Source organism: Euprymna scolopes, chromosome 20 (genome assembly GCF_053919585.1).
Source record: "Euprymna scolopes isolate OS-2025 chromosome 20, ASM5391958v1, whole genome shotgun sequence".
Lineage (NCBI taxonomy): Eukaryota > Metazoa > Mollusca > Cephalopoda > Sepiida > Sepiolidae > Euprymna > Euprymna scolopes.
In genome coordinates, this window is record NC_136501.1 from 45,140,608 (window position 1) to 45,161,793 (window position 21,186).

Sequence of the window (21,186 nt, forward strand, 5' to 3'; positions counted from 1 at the left end):
GTGATCAGCTGGGACTGCAAAGTCTACGATTTGACAGGATTTTTCTTTCTTGTTAATTATTACGACATCTGGTCTTCTTGCTTGGATGGGTTTGTCCATCTGTATGTCCATGTCCCATAGGACTTTGTGGTTCTCATTTTCGAGTGCTGTTGCGGGTTTATGCTTGTACCATTTGTCTGTATGCTCAAAATGCAGTCGTTTGCACAATTCCCAGTGTACCACCCTCCCCACTTGGTCATGTCTGTTTTTGTATTCCTTTTGGACAAGTTTGCTGCATTCACTTACTATATGGTTTATCGTTTCGTCTCTTTGTCCACAGAGTTTGCATTTGCTATTTTCTAGTGTTTTATCAATTCTTGCTTTGATATGGTTGGTTCTTATCGAGTTATCTTGTGCTGCAGTTATTAGAGATTCAGTTTCTCTGTTTATATGTCCTTTTCACATCCATATCCAGTGGTTTACGCTATTCTCATCTTTTGTCATTCTTATGAATCTTCTGTGGAGTTGTTTCCCTTCCCATTTCTCTTTTCTCGTTTTGTTGTTTGTCTCTCTGTTTTCTGTTTTGTTGTTTTTTTCAGTGTCTCTCACTGCCATAATTATCCTTTCAGTGTTTTGCATTATGTATTTTTCTAGTTGTTTTTTCGTGTCCTTCACACAGTGTCTTCTACACAGATCAGTCCTCTCACGCCGTCTTTCCTTTTCACGTAGAGTCTGTCAATATCGTCCTTAGGGTGTAGTGCATTATGCATGGTCATGAGTTTCCTGGTTTTCTGGTCGAGTTGTCTCAGTTCTTCTTTTGTCCACCCTATAAACGGTCCAGAGTATCTTACTAGTGATACTGACCATGTATTTATACCTTTTATTAGGTTTCTGCTATACAATTTCGTTTCCAGGAGTTTTCTTGTTCTCCTGGGGTATTCCTTTCCAATTTTCTCTTTCATTTCTGTTGCGCTGATGGTATCCGCTTCCAGAATTCCCAAGTATTTATAGTCGTCTTGTTCCCCTACTGCCCTCATTTCTGTTTGGTTGGGTAATCCATGGCTTCTGTCGTTTCCAGTTTTCCCTTTCTTATAACTAGTTGTGCGCACTTTTCTCTTCCAAATTCCATTTGGATATCTTAGCTGAAATCCTGGTAGTGTTAATTAGTGTCTCTAGCTCCTTTTCGGTCCTTGCAAAAAGTTTCAGATCGTTCATGTACATCAGGTGGTTCATTTTTTCCTCTGTACTGGAGAACTTGTATCCGGCTTGGTACTTTCTCAGAATACTGTTCAAGGGCATCATGGCTATGATGAACAGTATTGGTGATAGTGAGTCTCCTTGAAGATGCCTCTTTGTATGTTAATTTCTGTTATGTGTTGTCCATCAGCTGTCCATTCCAGTCTCCATATTTTCATTGCATTTTCTATTACGTTGGTGATCCTGCTTGGTATTTTATACATTTTTAGGTATTCTATTATCCATGCTTGGGGGATCCTGTCATACGCTTTTTTTGTAGTCGATCCGTGCCATGACTAAATTCTTTGTCCCCCTTTTTACTTCCTTTAGGATCTTTTGATCTATACATAACAGGTCATGTGTTCCTCTTTTTCCTTTTTGGCATCCTTTCTGCTCCTCGGGGATGAGTGCACGGTTATTCAGGGAGTGGTAGATTTGTTCCCTCAGTTGTGCTGTCAGTATCTTCCACATATTTAGTAAGCACATGATTGGTCTATAGTTGCTAGGAACGGTTCCTTTCTCCATGTCCTTCTCTAGCAGTGTGGTTCTACCTTTTGTCATCCAGTCAGGTACGCTTGCTTCCTGTATACATCTTCTCAGGTTTTGGGCTAGCCTTTCGTGTAAGGTTGTGAATTTTTTGAACCAGTATGCATGTATCCCGTCGTGCCCTGGTGTTCTCCAGTTTGCCATTTTTCCTATGGTTTTCTTTAGGGTTTCCTTGCTGATTTCATTCACTGTTCTTTCTTCTATTTGTTGTAACTCTTCTTTCATGTCTTTCAGACACTCAGCATTTATATTGTGATCTCGTCGCTCTTCCCATATTTTACTCCAGTAGAGTTTTGTTTCTGTTGGATTTGGTTGTTCTGTTTGTGTTTTTCCTCCGTTCACATTTTGGCAGAATTGGCTTTCATTAGTTTCAAATGTTCTGTTTTGTTTGCATTGTTCAGATTTATATCTATATCGTCTCAATCTCGCTTCTTTTGCTTTTATTTTTTGGTGCCGTTTTTCATGCTTCTTGTTTAGCCTCTCCCTGTCAGTAACACTTCCAATATTCCGTTTTCTCCACATTGCTTTCTTCCTAATGATCATTTTGGTTTCTTTTTTATGTTTATGTATTTGGGTTTCTAGTCTTATTTCCCATCCAGGTTTTGTCGATCTGCTTGTCCCCGGTTGTTTTTCTGATTTGAGATTCATACTTACCATTTTGGCGCCTGTGTAAATCAGGTTAAATCTGTGATTGTATTTATTGGGATATGGGGGAGGAGTTTGTTAACCTTCTCGGTTTCTGTTTTTAATTTCTTCTGCTCTTGGTTCTTTAACGATGGGAGCTTTGTTTTTTCTTCGTTCATAAACTGTGTTATTTCATTAATTTTATTTGCTTCATTCTCTGTTAGTTCTGTTTCATTGTTCTTGGTTTCCACGTTTGTAGACTTCGTTCTTTGTTGGTCCTCGGCCTTTGGTGTTTTTACTTGTGAGGCTTCAACTTGTGGGATTGCTCTACGTGTGGTTTTGTGGAGGGATGCTTCTTGTTCAGTTTCATCATTTATTTTTCGCTGAATTTCTGTTAGTTTTAGTTTAGAGAGCCAACCTTTCTTGAATATCAGTCTTACTTGGTCCGCAATTATTTGTTCTGTCGCTTGGTGGTCACTGGAGAGGTCCCATAGTTCTTTCATTCATTTCCGATAACCTTCATATCTATATTAAGGATGGCTTCTATAGTAGCATTCCATTACGAGTCTATTCTTTTTTCTTGTCCATTTCTTTCTTCGTTTTTTTTTTTCCTTTTGATGATTATCATGACTGTGCTGTCTTTGTTCGGTATCATTTCTTTCCCTGAAATTAGAGGTTATACTTACCTGTTCAGCGTCCATGTCATTTGAGTTTCTGAAACTAGAAAGTTGGCCAACATTCGCAGGATAACGACCGGGTCCCCCATCCTGGCTACCGAAGGAGCACCTGCTGATCATGACACCCAGATTTTTCTTCTGGGTCCCATGGTTTGGATTATTTGTAATTGACATTTTTCATGTTTTGGTGTTTGTGGCAACATCGAGCCCGGAATTGTTTTACCTGTGGTTCTGATGCAGGGATAGTGTGTTATTATTATTATTATTATTATTATTATTATTATTATTATTATTATTATTATTATTATTTCTTACTCAATTGGAGTTCCAACACATCGTGGTTGTTTACTGGTAAAAACTGAGTGACAATAAATCACAGATTTATATTATTCTCCACTTCTTTAGATAATTGTTGCAAATTAGTTTGTGTTTTCTCGCAACAGCTGTTTCTTATTGTTATCTTGATTATATTTGGTCTGTTGCCTTTTGTGGAAATTGAGTGAAAATAAATCCTTTCGCAATTACAGTACTCTTCGTACCCAGCCAGTAGAGGTCTGATAGATGCTCTCCTGTCACCCCCTCCAAGCCGGTCGGTTGAGGACGATCGTCGACCTCGGAACCCTTCCACTCTAATTACGGCAGCCTGAAAACGACCCGTTTCTGGCAGTTTACAGTTCACTATTTTCGTCCTTCCAGTGACCACTGCTGGTGATAATTCTTAGCCATCTAAAGTTGCTGGCATAGGAAAGTGACAGAATTATCGGTTGATCATCTAAATATATACTCCGGACCTGTCGTTGTGTAACCTCCTAACGATGAGCATCGACGATAAGAGAGCCGTGGATTTCACTGTGGTGAAAAGAAAATTAAAACAATTCCACACACGAATAAACAATGAATCTAAGTTTATTCGCAATAGTAATGTTCTAATAGCGTTTCAGAGTCTTGAAGGTAGCCGGTGTGTAGCTATTCTGAGAATATGCACAAAAACGGCGACTTGTGACTTCAACAGTACCCAGAAGTAAACGGTCACTCCTGGTGGCTAGCTAAAAGTTACTTCTAGTTGTTTTGAGGAATTTCTGAGTTGAAATAAGGCTGTCGGTAGTCGAAGAAACGTGTTAGTTGAAGCCCACTTTACTAGATTTTAATACGGAGCCGATCGAGTATCGATCTCATCAAACTAATTTTTGGGTTGCTGTTGTCGAGTATATATACACACTCGCGCCTGCCCTTTGGATGTCACGAGTATATCTTCCTTTGTTTAAAAAAAAAAAAAAAAAAAAAAAAAAAAATTGCCCGTCATTTGATCTCCCAAACTTTCTTTTCTAAAACTAAACAACCGCTTCGCTTCAAGACTCTGATCTTTACAAACAATAAATATTTGGGTACATATTTTTTTTTTTTATTATTAACCACAGAGAGTCATATGATGCCCACAACGGGATATCAACCCCATACCCGTACTTGGTTACACTCCATCCTTGGTCTTTCCATCGTCTTGGGGATAATAGGGGCCAGATTATGAAATTTTTCTTATACACTTACCTTGGCAGTTTCATCCCTGACCTTGGCGCCAAAGTCAACAGAGTATTAGCCATTGTTGAGATGACTTGTTCCCTGTTGCTTGATGAATGGTTTTGGTCTTGTGTAGTTCTAGGAGATCCACTCTCTCAGTCTTTGCTTTCTTCCTTTAAGAAGAAGTTAACTTCTTGATAATAATCTGAGGTGTCCCAACGAGGGAATGTGCTCGGGATTGCCCAGGCATTTTTGTAGGCTAAAGTGCTTTTCTTCTAAGCCACTAGTTTTTCAATCCCACCTTCTGATCCTTGTGTCATTTCAACCCACCGTAGGAGACAGATAAATAATTCAGCTTCCATCTTTCTGCCAGTGTTTACACCGTGTTATTCTCTTTCAACTTACGTATGATTGGTCAGCATGACCTATTTATTTGATTTGCTTTCAGCGCTCAAAGAATTTTTTGTACAATTTCAGCTGATTTTATTAGTGCAGTGTTTTCTAGGGAGACAATTGTTATGTGGGTCATTTCAAAAGCATCGCCTCCTATTTTTTTGTACTCAAAGGCTAAAACATTGAAGAGCTTTGAAGACGGGAGTGGTACCATTAAAACAAGCAAATGTTTGTGCTTCAGAATTTATTTTTCTACATAATCACCATTATTCTCAATGCACTTTTGCCTACTTCTCTTGATGCCGCCGTCGTAGAAGTTCGGAGTATGCTTTGTCACTCACATCTCCATTGCTACTCTGAAATCGACGCACCCATCTCCTAATTGTGCTAACATCAAGTGAATTGGCTTTGTAAACGTTTCACAGGCGCCGGTGAATGATGCCTAGTTCATGTTTTTTTTTTTTTTGTATGGAGGAATTTAATGATGCATCTCTGCTTATAACACCTGTCCATTACAGGGGTTTCTTTCTTAGAGTCTTATACTGTCATTATCTACAACAAAGAAATGAAATATTCAGGTCATGAATGCATACGTTCAGTCATCATAACAATGCAATTTGCAATCGCCTCCCATTCATTCAAACGGAATAAAAAATAGGAGGTATTACTTTTGGAACATCCTTCATACTAATTTATTTTATTGCGGACTATTATACTCATCGTTTTAGTTGTTGCTTCATGACGTTTCGGTCAACTATTACTCTGGCCTTCGTCAGGTGGCTGCCTTCCAACCTTGATCTACCTTCGGGGCCCATGGCGCAATGGATAAAGACGTTGAATCTCTACGGTTCCAGAGAAGCATTGTCTGAAGATAGCCGTTTCAATCCTACCCAAAGCCGGCCAGAGGCTTACCTGGCCAAAACGTAGTCAGACGACACAAAGTACGGAAGGCAGTAATTGGTGAGGATGTATTCTGAATGTTTTTTGTCGAACGCATGAGTCTGCAAGGAATTTTAAATGGAACCTTTTATTTAATCTACCGGGAGATTAAAATGGAACCCTTTATTTAATCAACTGGGGAATTTAAATGGAACACTTTATTTAATTTATTAATCCACTGGAGAATTTAAATGGACCCCTTATTTAATCACCCGGGGGATTTAAATGGACCCTTTATTTAATCCACTGGAGGATTTAAAACCTTTATTTAATCCACCGGGGAATTAAAATTGAACCCTTTATTTAATCCACCAGGGGATTTAAATTGAACACTTTATTTAATCCACCGGGGAATTAAATGGAATCCTTTATTCAATCCACCAGGGGATTTAACTAGAACCCTTTATTTAATCAACCGGGGAATTTAAATGGAACCCTTTATTTAATCAACCGGGGAATTTAAATGGAACCCTTTATTTAATCAACATGGGGATTTAAATGGAACCCTTTGCTTAATCCAGCGTGGAATTAAAATGAAACCCTTTATTTAAACCACCGGGGGATTAAATGGTGCCCTTTATTTAATCAACTGAGGAATTTAAATGGAACAGTTTATTCAATCCACCGGGGATGTAAATGGTACCCTTTATTTAATCTGGCGGTGGATTTAAATGGAACCTTTTATTTAATCAACTGGGAGATTTAAATGGAATCCTTTATTTAATCTACCGAGAATTTAAGTGGAATCCTTTATTTAATCAACTGAGGAGTTTAAATTGAACACTTTATTTAATCAACTTGGAGATTTAAATTGAAGCCTTTACTTTATCCTTCTGGGGATTTAAATGGAAACCTTTATTAAATCCACCATGGGATTTAAATGGAACATTTTATTTAATCCATCAGGGAATTTACATGGAACCCTTTATTTAATCCACCCGGGGATTAAATGGAGTCCTTTATTTTATCCACCCAGGGATTAAATGGGGCCCTTTATTTAATCCTCCAGGGCGATTTAAATCGAATCCTTTATTTACAACTGGGGGATTAAAATGGAACCCTTTATTAAATCTAACTGGGTATTTAAATGGCACACTATCTTTAATCCACCGGGGAAATTAAATGGATTCACATCATTTTATCCACTGGGGAATTTAAATGGAACCTTTATTTAATCCACTGGTTGATTTAAATGGAACCCTTTATTTAATCCACCAGGTGATTTAAATGGAACCCTTTATTTAATCCACTGGGGGATTTAAATTGAACCCTTTAGTTAATCAACTTGGAGATTTAAATTGAACCCTTTATTTAATCAACTTGGAGATTTAAATTGAACCCTTTACTTAATCCACCAGGGGATTTAAACGGAACCCTTTAGTTAATCCACTGGGGGATTTAAATGGAACACTTTATTTAATCCACCGGGGGATTTAAATGGAACCTTTTATTTTATCCACCAGGTGGTTTAAATTGAGCCCTTTATGTAATTCATTGGGGATTTAAATGGAACCCTTTACTTAATCCACCAGGGGATTTAAATGGAACCCTTTACTTAATCCACTGGGGGGTTTAAATTGAAACCTTTTTTTAATCCACCAGGGGATTTTAATGGAACCATTTATTTAATCCACCGGGGGATATGAATGGAACCCTTTATTTAATCTACTGAGGGATTAAAATGGAACTACTTATTTTATCCACCAGGGAATTTAAATGGAGCCCTTTATTTAATCGACCAGGGAATTTTAATGGAACCCTTTATTTAATCTACTGGGGGATTTAAGTGGAACCCTTTATTTAATCCACTAGGAAATGTAAATGGAAACCTTTATTTAATCCACCGGGCGATTTAAATGGACCCTTTATGTAATCCATTCGGGGATTTAAATGGAACCCTTTACTTAATCCACCGAGGGATTTAAACTGAACTCTTTATTTAATCCACCGGGTGATTTAAATGGAACCCTTTACTTAATCCACAGGGGGATTTAAATTGAACCCTTTTTTTAATCCACCGGGGGATTTTAATGGAAACCTTTATTTAATCCACCAGTGAATTTAAATGGAACCCTTATTTAATCGACTGGGGATTTAAATGGAACCCTTTATTTCATCCACTGGGGGATTTAAATCAATGATTTTCTGTGGTATCAATAAAAGACACTGCCATCGCGTTTCTTTTCACATGTCTTTGATACTGTGATTGCTTCTAATCGTGTAACGTTGCACATACGTTAACACGCAGGAACGTCAGGACCCAACGCGTTGTAGCCTCAGTCGCAAAGGAGACAAAGAATAGGAAAGAACTTCAACTCACTGTTTCAGGTTTTTACGGAAAGAACTTTATTCCTCATTCTTCCTCCACATATGATTCCTTGTTATGGCTGTGACGTCACCCACATTTCTTACGTGATTGTTAGTCTGTTCACACGTTCTTTCTTTTTTCCTGACCATGACATCATTTTGCACATGGCGAGACATTTGCATACATCCGCCATACGCACATCTGTCACAAATGTGTCAAAAATTCTGGTTTAAAAATTTCTGTTCGTATTAAGAATCATATAAAATTATAGAATTGTAAAGTGCCTTCAATAAGTTTCCAGACTTTTTCATATGGTCACTGTTATTGATAGTATACACATGAAACTCTAGTTCTCTTTGAAGTAATCTCCTCCGGCTGCGATGCATTTGTATCATTTCAGCAACTTCTGTAAGCGCCCATGGAAGTGCTCTGTGTGAGAGTGTCAATGACCTTCCTCACAGCCTCTCATTTCCTTAATTGTCACATAGCAACAGCCTCTAAGGTTCTTCTTGAGCTTAAGGAAAAACTAAAATTCAGAGGCAGCAAAGTCTGGATTTTATATATATATATATATATATATATATATATATATATATATATATATATATATATATATATATATATATATATACTTCAGAATAAAATTATCCAGCAAATAGCTGGTATGGAAACCTGAGATTATAAGATTTACAAAATATTACTGGCAGTAATATTCTGTAAGTATTATCCCACCTAAATAAGAATTGCTCGATATACAAGATAGAGCAAATAAATTCAAGGACATTCACTTCGGATTTTACCATGCAATTTGGATGTAAACTTTTATATCTTTTTCTTTAACTTCCCTTACTCTATGACTTTTAATTACTCAATCAATTTTTAATTGTGATTTTCCATGTCTCACTGATTTTAGCAAATAAGTTGTAAACCATTATAGCTATTTGCTAATATTTTCTCCTCTTAAGAGATGGTGGACATCGAAACCCTATAGGATATGGAGTTAAAATATTTCTAATGTATTCTTGGTCTTACATAGAATAATAAAAATCTTTGATATGAAACTGAAACATTTCACGTCATAAATTTTTAAATTCATTGAATCACTTAGTGATTAATTTTATGTGTATATATATATATATATATATTTCTTCATAAGTTTTGGTTTCGGTTTTAGTTTGATACACCCAAGTCCTATGGATATATATCTTTTTTTATCACAACTTTATGATATGTAAGAATCGATAGTTAATTGACTCTATAATAATATATACAAAATCTACATAAAGTAAAATATCATATTTAAGCGTATTTTATGACCCGGCTAGGCCGGACGTTTCTTGTTAGCTTAGATAAATACTTTTTCAGTTTTAACAAAAGAGCTACAATAATATCAGGGCGTCTCCATTTACACTGAACATTCACAGAATACCACATCACTATATTACATATGAAAGCGTTCTGCAATTTCCACAGATCCTGCTTGTTTAAATAATTTTAACTAGTAGAACCGGTGGAAATTCCACAGTAATTGAAAATTTTTAAAATACATCATAAATAAAATGAATAAAAAATAAAATAAAACAAATAACGACGAATTTAAAACAATTTTTTAACTAAATTATTCTTAACGTTTTAAAGCTAAAAATAATTAATTTTAAAAAATTACATTTTTTTTTCAATGAAAATTCAACACACAACACATTGGGGTTTTTTTTCTGAATAATTTTTAATGTAATTTATAAAGGAAAAGATGTCAATTCACATTTCTTTTGGAATTTTAAAAAGAATCTATAATAAAAAAATGTTTAGTCTTCTCAACATGACTTTTTTATTATAAAATAAAATAGCCAGTTTGAAACGTAAACAGACAACCATGTTCTTTTTTATTTTGAAAATTTTTGGAGAGGGAATGATTTTAATGATAAAGGGAGGCAATCTACTTTTCATTAATTAATGTTGCGATGATATTTTTTTTTTTTTTGTGACACCGGACGTTGGACAAGTAAATTAATATTTAAATTTGTAAGCTCATAATCCGATTAGCTCAAATTTTGATACACGCTATTTGATAGTATGTACTTTATAAAAAGGCATATGATTTTTTTTTAGTGTCGTCATCTATAAGTCAAGTCTTGGACTTATTGAGAGCGTTGTCACATATATATAGATACAGACATAGATACAGAGAGAGTTCAGTTACAAAAGTTTTCTTTTTATTTTGACAATTTACAAGTTATTTATTTTGACAATTTACAAGTTATTTATTTTGACAATTTACAAGTTATTTATTTTTTAAAAAAGAAAAACAACATATGAACCATTCAATTTCGAATCCTGCAGATTACAGTTCAAAGCCTTGTGTCTATTTTTTTTTTTTTTTTTAATCTGGAATTTTCAGGATCGACATCGATGTACAAGAGGGTTGGTTACATACTCCATCCACCGTCGATGATGAATTCTTGTCCAGTAACAAATGCCGACTGTTTGAAGGGGGAAAAAAATAATGATATTACGTTTCTGAATTGAATATTATTTGGAATTTTCGGACTACTGTTCTCTGTGTTCAACAAGATATACCTGAAGAAGGTCGAAAGTTACATCGACCGAAGCATTGTGAAAATGACACTCAAGATGAGAACAGTATTTCGAACATTCCAAATAATACAAAATAAATATAATAATAATAATAATAATAATAATAATAATAATAATAATAATAATAATAAGTAAAAAAAAGTAAAACACAAGTAAACACACACATGTAATCAAGAAAACTGAAACTGTATAATTGTAAGTTAACCCCCGCAAATAAAGTGTCAGTATTAACTGACACCACACCAAGTAGTCGAGAAGGGTCAAGAAGTATGGGAAGAAAGAGAAGAGAAGTCACTAAATAGACCTCAACTGGATGAGTGCAAAGATGATTTGGACCTTGGTGAGGCTTATTGACACCCAAATTCCAGTGGAAATCAATGGTCGCTACTAATGAGAAATCAATGGTAAACGGATGTTGTTATAACGCAAAATAACTTGCAAAAGTTATCGAAAGAGGCGGACAGTACTGGAAAATTGCTGTCATCCAGACTCCAGAGAACACCACAGGTTATTCTTAAAGAAAATTTTTGATGGTCTGTGTGGAAACATCTAGTGAATAATAATAATAATAATAATAATAATAATAATAATAATAATGACAATAATAATAATAATAATAATAATAATAATAATAATAATATGAAAACAAAAAAATACTTTTTAACATGGAGTTACAAACAGATAAACTCTCCCAAGCAAGGACAGCAGATGTCCGAATAATTGATTGTAGATTTTACCATCCCAGCAAACCACAGAATGAAGACGAAAAAGACAAAACAAAAAACACACAAAAAAGAAAAAACAAGTACGCAGGACTTGTAAGAGAATTTAAAGGAATATGAACATGAATAAAATCAATATAATATCAATGGTTGTAGCAGCACTAGGAACAGTATCAAGCAACGTGGATAAAAAACTAAATGAAATCTGAATCAAGATGAATCCTGATACTATATAACAGACGGTAATGTTGAAAACAGCAGAAATCATAAAGAAAATCCTTGAATGGGGAAACTAATCACGTGAGTTACAAACGCTAAAGGATTCTATGGAAACTGCAACAGAAGTAAAACAAAGAGATAGCAGAACCCCAATACGGAACCAAAACAAAACCCAAATACGGAACCCCAATACGGAACCCCCAATACGGAACCAATACAGAACCCAAATACGGAACCCCAATACAGAACCCCCAATACGGAACCAATACGGAATCCCAATACAGAACCAATACAGAACCCCAATATGGAACCAATGCGGAACCAATACGGAACCTCAATACGGAACCCCAATACGGAACCCCAATATGGAATGAATACGGAACCCCAATATGCAACCAATACGGAACTAATACGGAACCTCAATATGGAACCCCAATACGGAATGCCAATACGGAACCCTAATACAGAACCCCAATATGGAACCCCAATACGGAACCAATACGGAACCCCAACATGGAACCCCAATACAGAACCAATATAGAACCCCAATACGGAACCATTACGGAAAACTGAAACTGCAAACTTGCAAGTCAAATACGACTCTACCAAAAAAATTGTAGTGTCGGCATAGACTAGCGCAATACTAAATGGCGATAAAGTATCAAGGTGGAAGGAAAGACCGATGAGAAAAAGCGCTAAACAGATCTATAAAGGATATGTGTGAAGAGGACTGGGATAATAAGGGAGATTATTGCCCCGCAAATTCCATTAAAAACTAATGGTTTTTCCCAGCGAGAAGTCAAATGATAAACAAGCTGTGAATTTTTTTAAAGTTTTGATGAGAAATATGAAATTAACCCATGTTCAATTTCCTCTCGTAATTTTAACCTCAGGCCATCTAAAATGATTTTGTAATCCTCGAAATAAGTGATGATTCTGGGGAGTTAGGTCAGGAGAATATGCAAGATGGGAGTAAGATTTTCGAAGTTAGATCTTTGGTCAGTAGTGCTATATGAATACGAGCATTATCATGATGGAAGATGATTCCTTTCTGTTGATTAAAAGTATCATTTGCGATTCAACAAAGGCGAGAACATTGCATAAAAATATGGACGATGCTTAAATAATCTTAAATAAAAAAGTTATAAAATTGATCATGGTGATATGTTTAAATAATAACAATATGCACAAAATAAATTACAATGATTTAAAATGATCATTATACAAACTGGCAAAATACTAAAGCTATAAATACTTTTATAATATGCCGCTTCACTGGAAACAGACATGCATTTTTTGTGCTCATCCATTTGGAAAGAACATAAAAATTAGTGTATGTTCCCAGTGAAGCGGTATATTATAAAAGTATAGTTATATATATAGTAAGTTTTGTAAAATATATATGGCAATTAAGCTACCCAGAGATTTCTGTATTTCATCCTCGTGACGATTCGTCAGTATATTGCATAGGATTGATGTTATTTCATGTTTTTATATATCACCGTGGTACTGGGTTTGCGAGTCAGTCAATCAGATTCTTAGTTATTCACACACACACACACACACACACACACACACACACACACACACACACACACACACACACACACACACACATTGCAGTAAAATATGAATGACGCTTTAATAATCCGAAATTAAAAAAAGTTATACAATTAATCATGGTGATATGTAATAACAATATGCATAAAATATATTACCTCTTCAACAAACCGGCAAAAATAGTTGTACCGAACTGATATAAACCATTTAATATATGGATCATTCTGTGTGATAAGCCTCCACGCTTAACATGTGCCCGTTTCTGGAGAGAGAAGTATAGGGAGTGACGGCACGGACCTTGAGCTTTAATGATGATTAAAGACTTGTGATTATGGACACTAGTGTTTGCCCCAGTCGGAAAATTTGATACAAAGAAGCAGCATTACGTTGGAAAGGAAAGAGTTGTGTCGTTTGTGTCTGGTCATATCATTTAGAGAATGTTTTCTACGAATTAAGAGTCAAATGTTTTGCCCGTTTTCTCGTTTTACAACAAAATAAAATTATCTTAAACTATAGGCTAAAAAGGCTAATAACTATTACGTATCAACGGTTTCATGTCAACAGCGATTAAATAAGCTAGTGTGAATTTTGACAAGTGTCACATTTAGTTCGTGTCATAATTATCAGCAAAGAGACGTTGAGTTAGAAGTTGAGTTAGGAGGCACAAAAAAAAAACAGTGCAAAGTGGCGCCACTTTTTCGAGTAAGGGAGAGAAAACTCAGGTTTTCAAATCAGTTTATAGATGGAAGCCATGCGAATGAGACATCTGTGCCTAAATCAAAAGCGCAGTTTCCATGAACAAAGCTTCTTTCTTAGAACTGCACGCCTGTGGAATTCTGTTCCGTCTGCCTGCTTCCCACCTGACTACAACTTGGATGTCTTCAAGTCCAACGTTAAAAAATTCCTAATGAACCGCTCTCTTAATTAAACACTTCATTAAATCTCCACACTAACGTACTGTACTTGCAATAACCCTTATCCCTGAGTGGCTTCCGGGCCTTGATAAGTGGTGACAACCGTGTAAAGAAAAAGACATAGCCAATGATGTAAAAACAATCTAAGTGAAATGTTACCTCAGTCTCTGCCCGTATGGCGTAAGTTAGAAAGTTGTTAAAAAAGAAGTACTTAGATAACATATGAGGTGTCTTCAATAAATTTTCAGACTTTTCTGGTATGGGCACTTTTATTAATAGTACACGACTGAAACTGTAGTCCACTTCGAAGTAATCTGCTCCGGCTACAATGCACTTGTTGTACACTTCTAAAAACTTTTGGAAACCCCCATGCAAGTCATCTTGTGTGAGCGTGTCAATGACTCTCGTCACAGCCGCTTTCATTTCCTCAATTGTTTCATAACAACAGCCTCTAAGGTTTTCCTTTAGTTTAGGAAATAAGCGAAAGTTACAGAGAGCAAGACCTATAGAGACGGCGAGAAACGGTCTTGATGCCCATTTTGGACATTATGGACCCATTTTGAACAAATAAGTGACAAGCATAGAGTTGTTGACTGGTACATTGTCCTTGTCGAAATGCCACCGACCCGATTTAAAGAGTGCTGGCCTTTTCCGACGTAATTTCTTCCAGAACTTCCTTAAAAACTCAACATAGTATTCCTTGTTGATTGTCTGTCCAGCGGGAATCTAGTGCATTTCTGGTCGGATTCGCTCTGTCTGGCCTTTTTGGGTCTGGTAGAGCATATTCCACTTGGAACTCCATCCCTTGGTCTCTGTGTCATAGCAGTAGATCCAGTTTTCAGCGCAGGTCATAGAGCATAAAGAACTGCTGGATCTGAATTGATTTGCTTGACCATCTCCCTTCTGTCATGGCAACGTCTTTTATTCTAATCTTCTCTGAGCAACCTTGGGACAAACTTCGCGCAAATCTTCCACATATTCTATTTCTCGCGATTAATTGTGTGTGTACAGTTCCCACACTGACATCAAACTGTGCACTTATTGTTATTAGACACACGACGACACTTGTCCATGAAATTCTTTATTTGACCAGTCTATGGTGTTCTGACTTTCTTCCTCCTTCCACACCTCCCACCATCCTTACAAACTCCCTGCATTTCTTGAATCTCTTATGCTACTCAGAAACTGATGCGCGCACTATCAAAACATAGGAAAAAGATGATTAGAACAGAATACATGAAAAGAATAAGAAAATTACTTAGGACTAAATTATATCATAGAAACCCAATAAGAATAAATAATAATAGTAGTAGTATCCCTGCTACCCTACAATAGGCCTTACATACATTTATATAAAGGTCTTACATACATTTATATAAAGGTCTTACATACATTTATATAAAGGCCTTACATACATTTATCTAAAGGCATTACATACATTTATATAAAGGCCTTACATACATTTATATAAAGGTCTTACATACATTTATATAAAGGCCTTACATACATTTATATAAAGGCCTTACATACATTTATATAAAGGTCTTACATACATTTATATAAAGGCATTACATACATTTATATAAAGCCTTACATACATTTATATAAAGGTCTTACATACATTTATATAAAGGCCTTACATACATTTATATAAAGGCCTTACATACATTTATATAAAGGCCTTACATACATTTATATAAAGGCCTTACATACATTTATATAAAGGTCTTACATATATTTATATAAAGGTCTTACATAAATTGCACTTCGAGGATGATACTGACTGATTCTATGCATTCTATTATAGAATAACGAGAACTGTTAAGTGATTAACATTTATGAGTGATGCGATAAAAGACCCAGTAACAAACGGAGACTGATTATAATCGACAAAAAACGAGTCAACGTAGAGAATTCGAAGACCAAAAATCCTAAAACAGAAAGGGAAAGAAAGTAGAAAAATGCGAAAGAATGTGATACAAAAATGTTACAGGAAAATAAGACAGTATGAAGAATAGAAAGTGGATTTTAGGTAAACTTTCAGCAGCCTCGTAACTCACGCTTCCTTTATTTTGTCTTTTTGTTCCATCCATTCCATTAGCGATGTTTTTTAACAAAGGGAAAAAATACCGTTTTCTTTTTTTGTGATAATTACTCATAGACAAACAACCAAACTAAACTCCGTGAATAAATATTTGAAGATATAAAGAATTTGAAGCATAAAATGTATTTAAAAAATCAGCGTATTCGGCATTAAATAACATGAAACAAGTTGGTATGCTGCAAAGCCAAACAATCAAACCAAACATATTTTCCATCTGGTATTGATCGTTTTGATTGCTGGGTGGGTGGGTGGGGAAGTTATACCATTATGATCTTGACGCCAGCCAAAATATTCTCCTTATAAATGATCACGTCATTTGCTCAATATATTCAGCAACCAAAACATCTGTTATCACTGTTTTTCTTTTTCTTATTTGCTTTCTTTTCATTTAATATAAGTTTGGGATCCTTGGTTCGATATTTCTCTTAGACATGGATGTGTTTTTAATTACTTTTTTCATTATATTTCTTTCATTATTCTAAATTGAAATTATTCATTTCTATGATTCACTCTTTTTATCCTACAAAAAAACCAATGCCATAATTGAGGTAAACCAAAAACTTAAACTGCATTCTTCATTTTTATTTTTAGATTTTTTTGCTCAAAATTTCTTTAGACTATATATATATATATATATATATATATATATATATATATATATATATATTACAAAGGAGTCATAACGTATCAAGGCCCGGAGGCCAGTCAAGGATAAGGGTTTATGGGTATACATTAGTTATGGGATTATAGCATAGTAATCATAAGCAGTGGGGATTTTGTAAATTGGATTACTTAGAGAGGCGGTTCATCCAGAACTTGTTTACGTTGGACTTGAAAACAATCAAACTGTAGTCTATTGGAAAGCAGGCAAACGGAAGAGAGTTCCACAGGCGTGCAGTTCTAAGAATATATACAGAGAGAGAGAGAGAGAGAGAGAGAGAGAGAGAGAGAGAGAAGAGAGATGGTGAAGAGCGTATACAAGAGGTAAACAAAGAAAGGGCAGGTTTAAACAGTAGACTTATGGAAACTTATATTTACATCGTCAGACGCTAAATAAACAATCAGATAACAGATTTCTTCTGCTCTTGCTAAACGACCCATTTATTTGGAGTGCAAGGAAATCTCTTATTGCCTGAGAAATTTGAAATAGTATATCAATAAGGCCACCATTCACCCATGTATGGAGTATTGCTGTCATATTTGGGCTGGTGCATCTGCTACTAGTCTCTCACTTCTAGACAAGGTTCAAAGGAAAGCCGCCAATCTGATAGGCCTTGAACTGGCATCTAAGCTTCAGCCTCTGTCCCATCGACGAAATGTTGCATCCCTCTGCCTGTTCTACAAGTATTTTAATGGTGAATGCTCTGACGAACTGCAAGCACTTGTTCCCCAACGACGTAAACACCCTCGACAAACCCGACAGGCTGCTAAATTCCACCCCTTCACGGTAGAGATAAATCAGATGACGGATCCCTTCCATTGTAGTTAAACGACCTATTTTTTTTTCTTTTGGAGCGCGAGAAAATCTCTCATTGCGTTACAAATTTGAAAAAGCATGCAACATACAAGTTTTCCGCAGGTGATAAGAGAACATTTTTATAGGTATTAAATGCAAATACCTGTGAAATTAGAAAGCGGATACTATCAAAACAGATATAGAAAAAGATGATTAGAACAGAATACATTAAAATAAAAAAAGGAACCACTTGGAATTAAATTATATCGTAAAAACCTAATATGAACGAATAACACGAGCATTCTTAGCCTGGAAAATATAATTTCGTCAAAAATGACTACCAAACAAGAGAGTTAAAATCAAAACTTCTATGGACATCTACGATTGAATGCAAAATAAGTAAGTGCAATATCACATCAAGGACTAATTTTACTCTTTTGAATATCACGTATTTAAGATAGTTCGGAAATCTAACAATTCATTTTACCATTTTATGAAATTCTGCAATATTTTGGATAATACGCAAATAAATAAAACTTCACGTCATAATCGGTGAAAATACTATATTGATTAGATATTTAGCTGATTGATGGTAGATTTTTAAAGAGGGACGTTGTCAAAAATAACCTATCACCTCCATCTTGTCCGTCGCTAACCTTTTACATTCAATAAGCGACGTGTTTAACAAAGATGGAAGAATTACCGGCTTTTTGTTGGTGTATTTTTCTTCTACAAAACAACCAAACTAAACTCCAGAACTGAATACTTAAACAAACACGTCTCGTCAATGCTAGCAAAGAAGTGTAGCTACATTAACCGGGTCGGGTGGGACCGGTTCCAAGACAGTTCATTTTGTCCCGTGTTAAATTCTCTCCACCAAGGCAATTGGTAGCTGTATCATCGACTTACTTCAGCCAAATACAGCAAAGGGTTAACATTTAGCTTCATATCTGTCTTCATTGTTCCAATCCATCTCTCCAGATTGCCGCCTCTACGCTTCCTCCATTAAGCGGTTGCAATTCGGACTATCAACTTGTGGCTGAATTACTCATCCTTTATTGATGAGGACACATTCTATTGAGATTTAAGATAGCACAATAAAATTATTATGACAAAGAATCAGAACGGACATATGATTAATAGTGTTGTGGTGGCACCCGCTCATTTACATATGTGGATAATATTACACATAAATAACAAGACTCGGTTAGTCTGAGGGTGTGTTTACCAGAAGCCACTGAAGGCCGAGCCGAGAGCAGATATGTTCTTCAGCCAAGACTCTCTTACCTGACAACCATTATGTAAATATACTGTAAATATACTTTTCCTAATACACTTCTTATTGATCTACCTTTGTTTGTTGAGTCTTCATTTGTATTGCCTTATACGTTATTTGCAAACATAACAGTTGGCGACGAAGATGAACGTCAAATATAACAGTTTGACGAAGAAATGGAAATAACTCACTAAAAAAAAAAGAGTACAACGCAACGTTTGACCTTTCTAAGGAATACAAGTTTTGACGAACGAAATAGTCATAAAAACGGATTTCACGCTAAATAGAAGTTCGACTCAAGTCGGGGAAAAAGTAACCTCGATTGATAGCATTGTATTTACTAAAATACTAGTCGGGGGAAAAAGACAAACCAAAACCGCTAATTGCAGTCTCAAAGGAAAAAAAGAAAAGAAAACTCGAATGTGAATAAAGCGACAATTTACGCCGTTTCTCTTCGAATCCATCTTGAAAAAGAAACAACAAACTGTAAAAGTGAATTTTTGTTTTGTTGTAAAACGACAAACAGATTTGTATTACTAAATTACGAAGAGCAAACGTACAAGAAAGTAACATACGGAAAAAAAGTTCAACAGTGGAGTCCCTAATTCTGTTCTCTGTTAGCAAAACATCAACTAAAGAATGTTTGGTAAACCAATTTTTTTTTCTCTCTTCGGTATTAACAAATACCACAGTTAAACAAAAATCAAGGAAATAATTTTTTTAAAAACTGAAGTTGTCACTGGATAAGGGATAAGACAGTAGAACGTCACGTACGGACAAAAAACAAAAGAAAGAATTAAATGTCCATACATGTTATGTTTTTCAATTGTGACTCGAGTTGAAAAATCTTCTTTTTTTGTGGAAAGAGTTGTACTTAAGTGCTGCTGTTACTTATTAGGAAGTGCCTAAAACGGAAAAGTCAATCGTATTTGGTGGTTTCAGTAAAAGCCTCAATTTTTTTATTGGGTTGGATGAGCTTGACTCGCTAGCGAGGTGATAAAATATTATTCGAGCAACGATATTATTATTTATTGAAAACAGGAACTCTGAATAATTTTTGTTGTAACACAAGCCAGTTTATATTTTAGAACACACTAAAAGAAATGGAAGATTTATCTAGAATTTTAATGCAATTTTTGCAGATGCAACAACAGGCACAAGCCGAGCGAGATGAACGAAGAGATGATAAATTATTGAAATGGCAACTGGAACAAGAAGAAAGACAGAAGAAGTTACAATTTGAACAAGAAGAAAGGCAGAAGAAATTACAATTTGAACAAGAAGAAAGGCAGAAGAAATTACAATTTGAACATGAAGAAAGGCAAAATGAACGTTTTGCTAAAACACTGGAACTACTAAAGAATAATCAAGAAAGTGTCGACAGTGCTAATTTCTCCCATACAACTATTTTTAATAGTATGGATACATTTAATTATGTGCCGGAGGAAGAAAAGAATTTTGAAGCATACTATACAAGATACGAGGATGTCTTTCAACTGGACTGCAAAAGTTGGCCAAATAGCCAGAAAGTGAGCCTCTTACTCAGAAAGTTGGGTGTAGCAGAACACAGTAAATTCGTAGACTATATATTATGGAATTAGATTTCATGGAAGCTGTAAAATTACTAAAAGAATTATTTAATCCAAATATATCTCTTTTTCATAAGAGATGGTTGTGTGTGAATTTAAGGACGATGGACAACCAAGATTATTTGACATACGCATCAGTTGTCAATAAAAACTGTGATAATTTTAAGCTAGCGGAACTAACAGTAGAAGATTTCAAATGCCTAATCTTCGCACAAGGGTTAGTTTCCACGAAAAATGCAGAAATACGCAGACGAGTGTTGTCTAAGCTGGAATCTGAGCAAGATTTAACACTTCAGAAATTAGCAGAGGATTGTGAAAGGGCCATTACACAACAAAGGGTTCAAAAATGATAGAAGAATCCGGAGTGACATATGTAAGAAAGGTTAGAAAACCATACACACAAACCAAGAACTATACAAATAAAAGCTGTCAAAATGGAACGAGATATTCCAAATATAACTATAATTATAGTAAAGAATATAACAATTCTCTCCCTGGATATAACTGTAAGAGATGCGCAGAAAGACATTGGGA

General features: G+C 35.4%; 1 protein-coding gene and 1 pseudogene across 3 annotated transcripts in view; one reads left to right on the top strand and one right to left on the bottom strand.

The window, feature by feature from the left end:
- Nucleotides 1-21,186, top strand: part of LOC145241405 (uncharacterized) — a 196,493-nt pseudogene that overhangs the window by 50,343 nt on the left and 124,964 nt on the right. The gene's annotated exons all lie outside the window — the stretch shown is intronic.
- LOC145241403 (dehydrogenase/reductase SDR family member 6-like) overlaps nt 10,409-21,186 on the bottom strand; it is a 123,418-nt gene continuing 112,640 nt past the window's right edge. For both annotated transcript variants that reach the window (XM_080104332.1, XM_080104333.1), the window contains exon 10: nt 10,409-10,697. In XM_080104332.1, the coding sequence (XP_079960458.1) occupies nt 10,644-10,697 (54 nt within the window). In that variant the 3' untranslated portion in view covers nt 10,409-10,643. The remainder of the gene's footprint in view (nt 10,698-21,186) is intronic.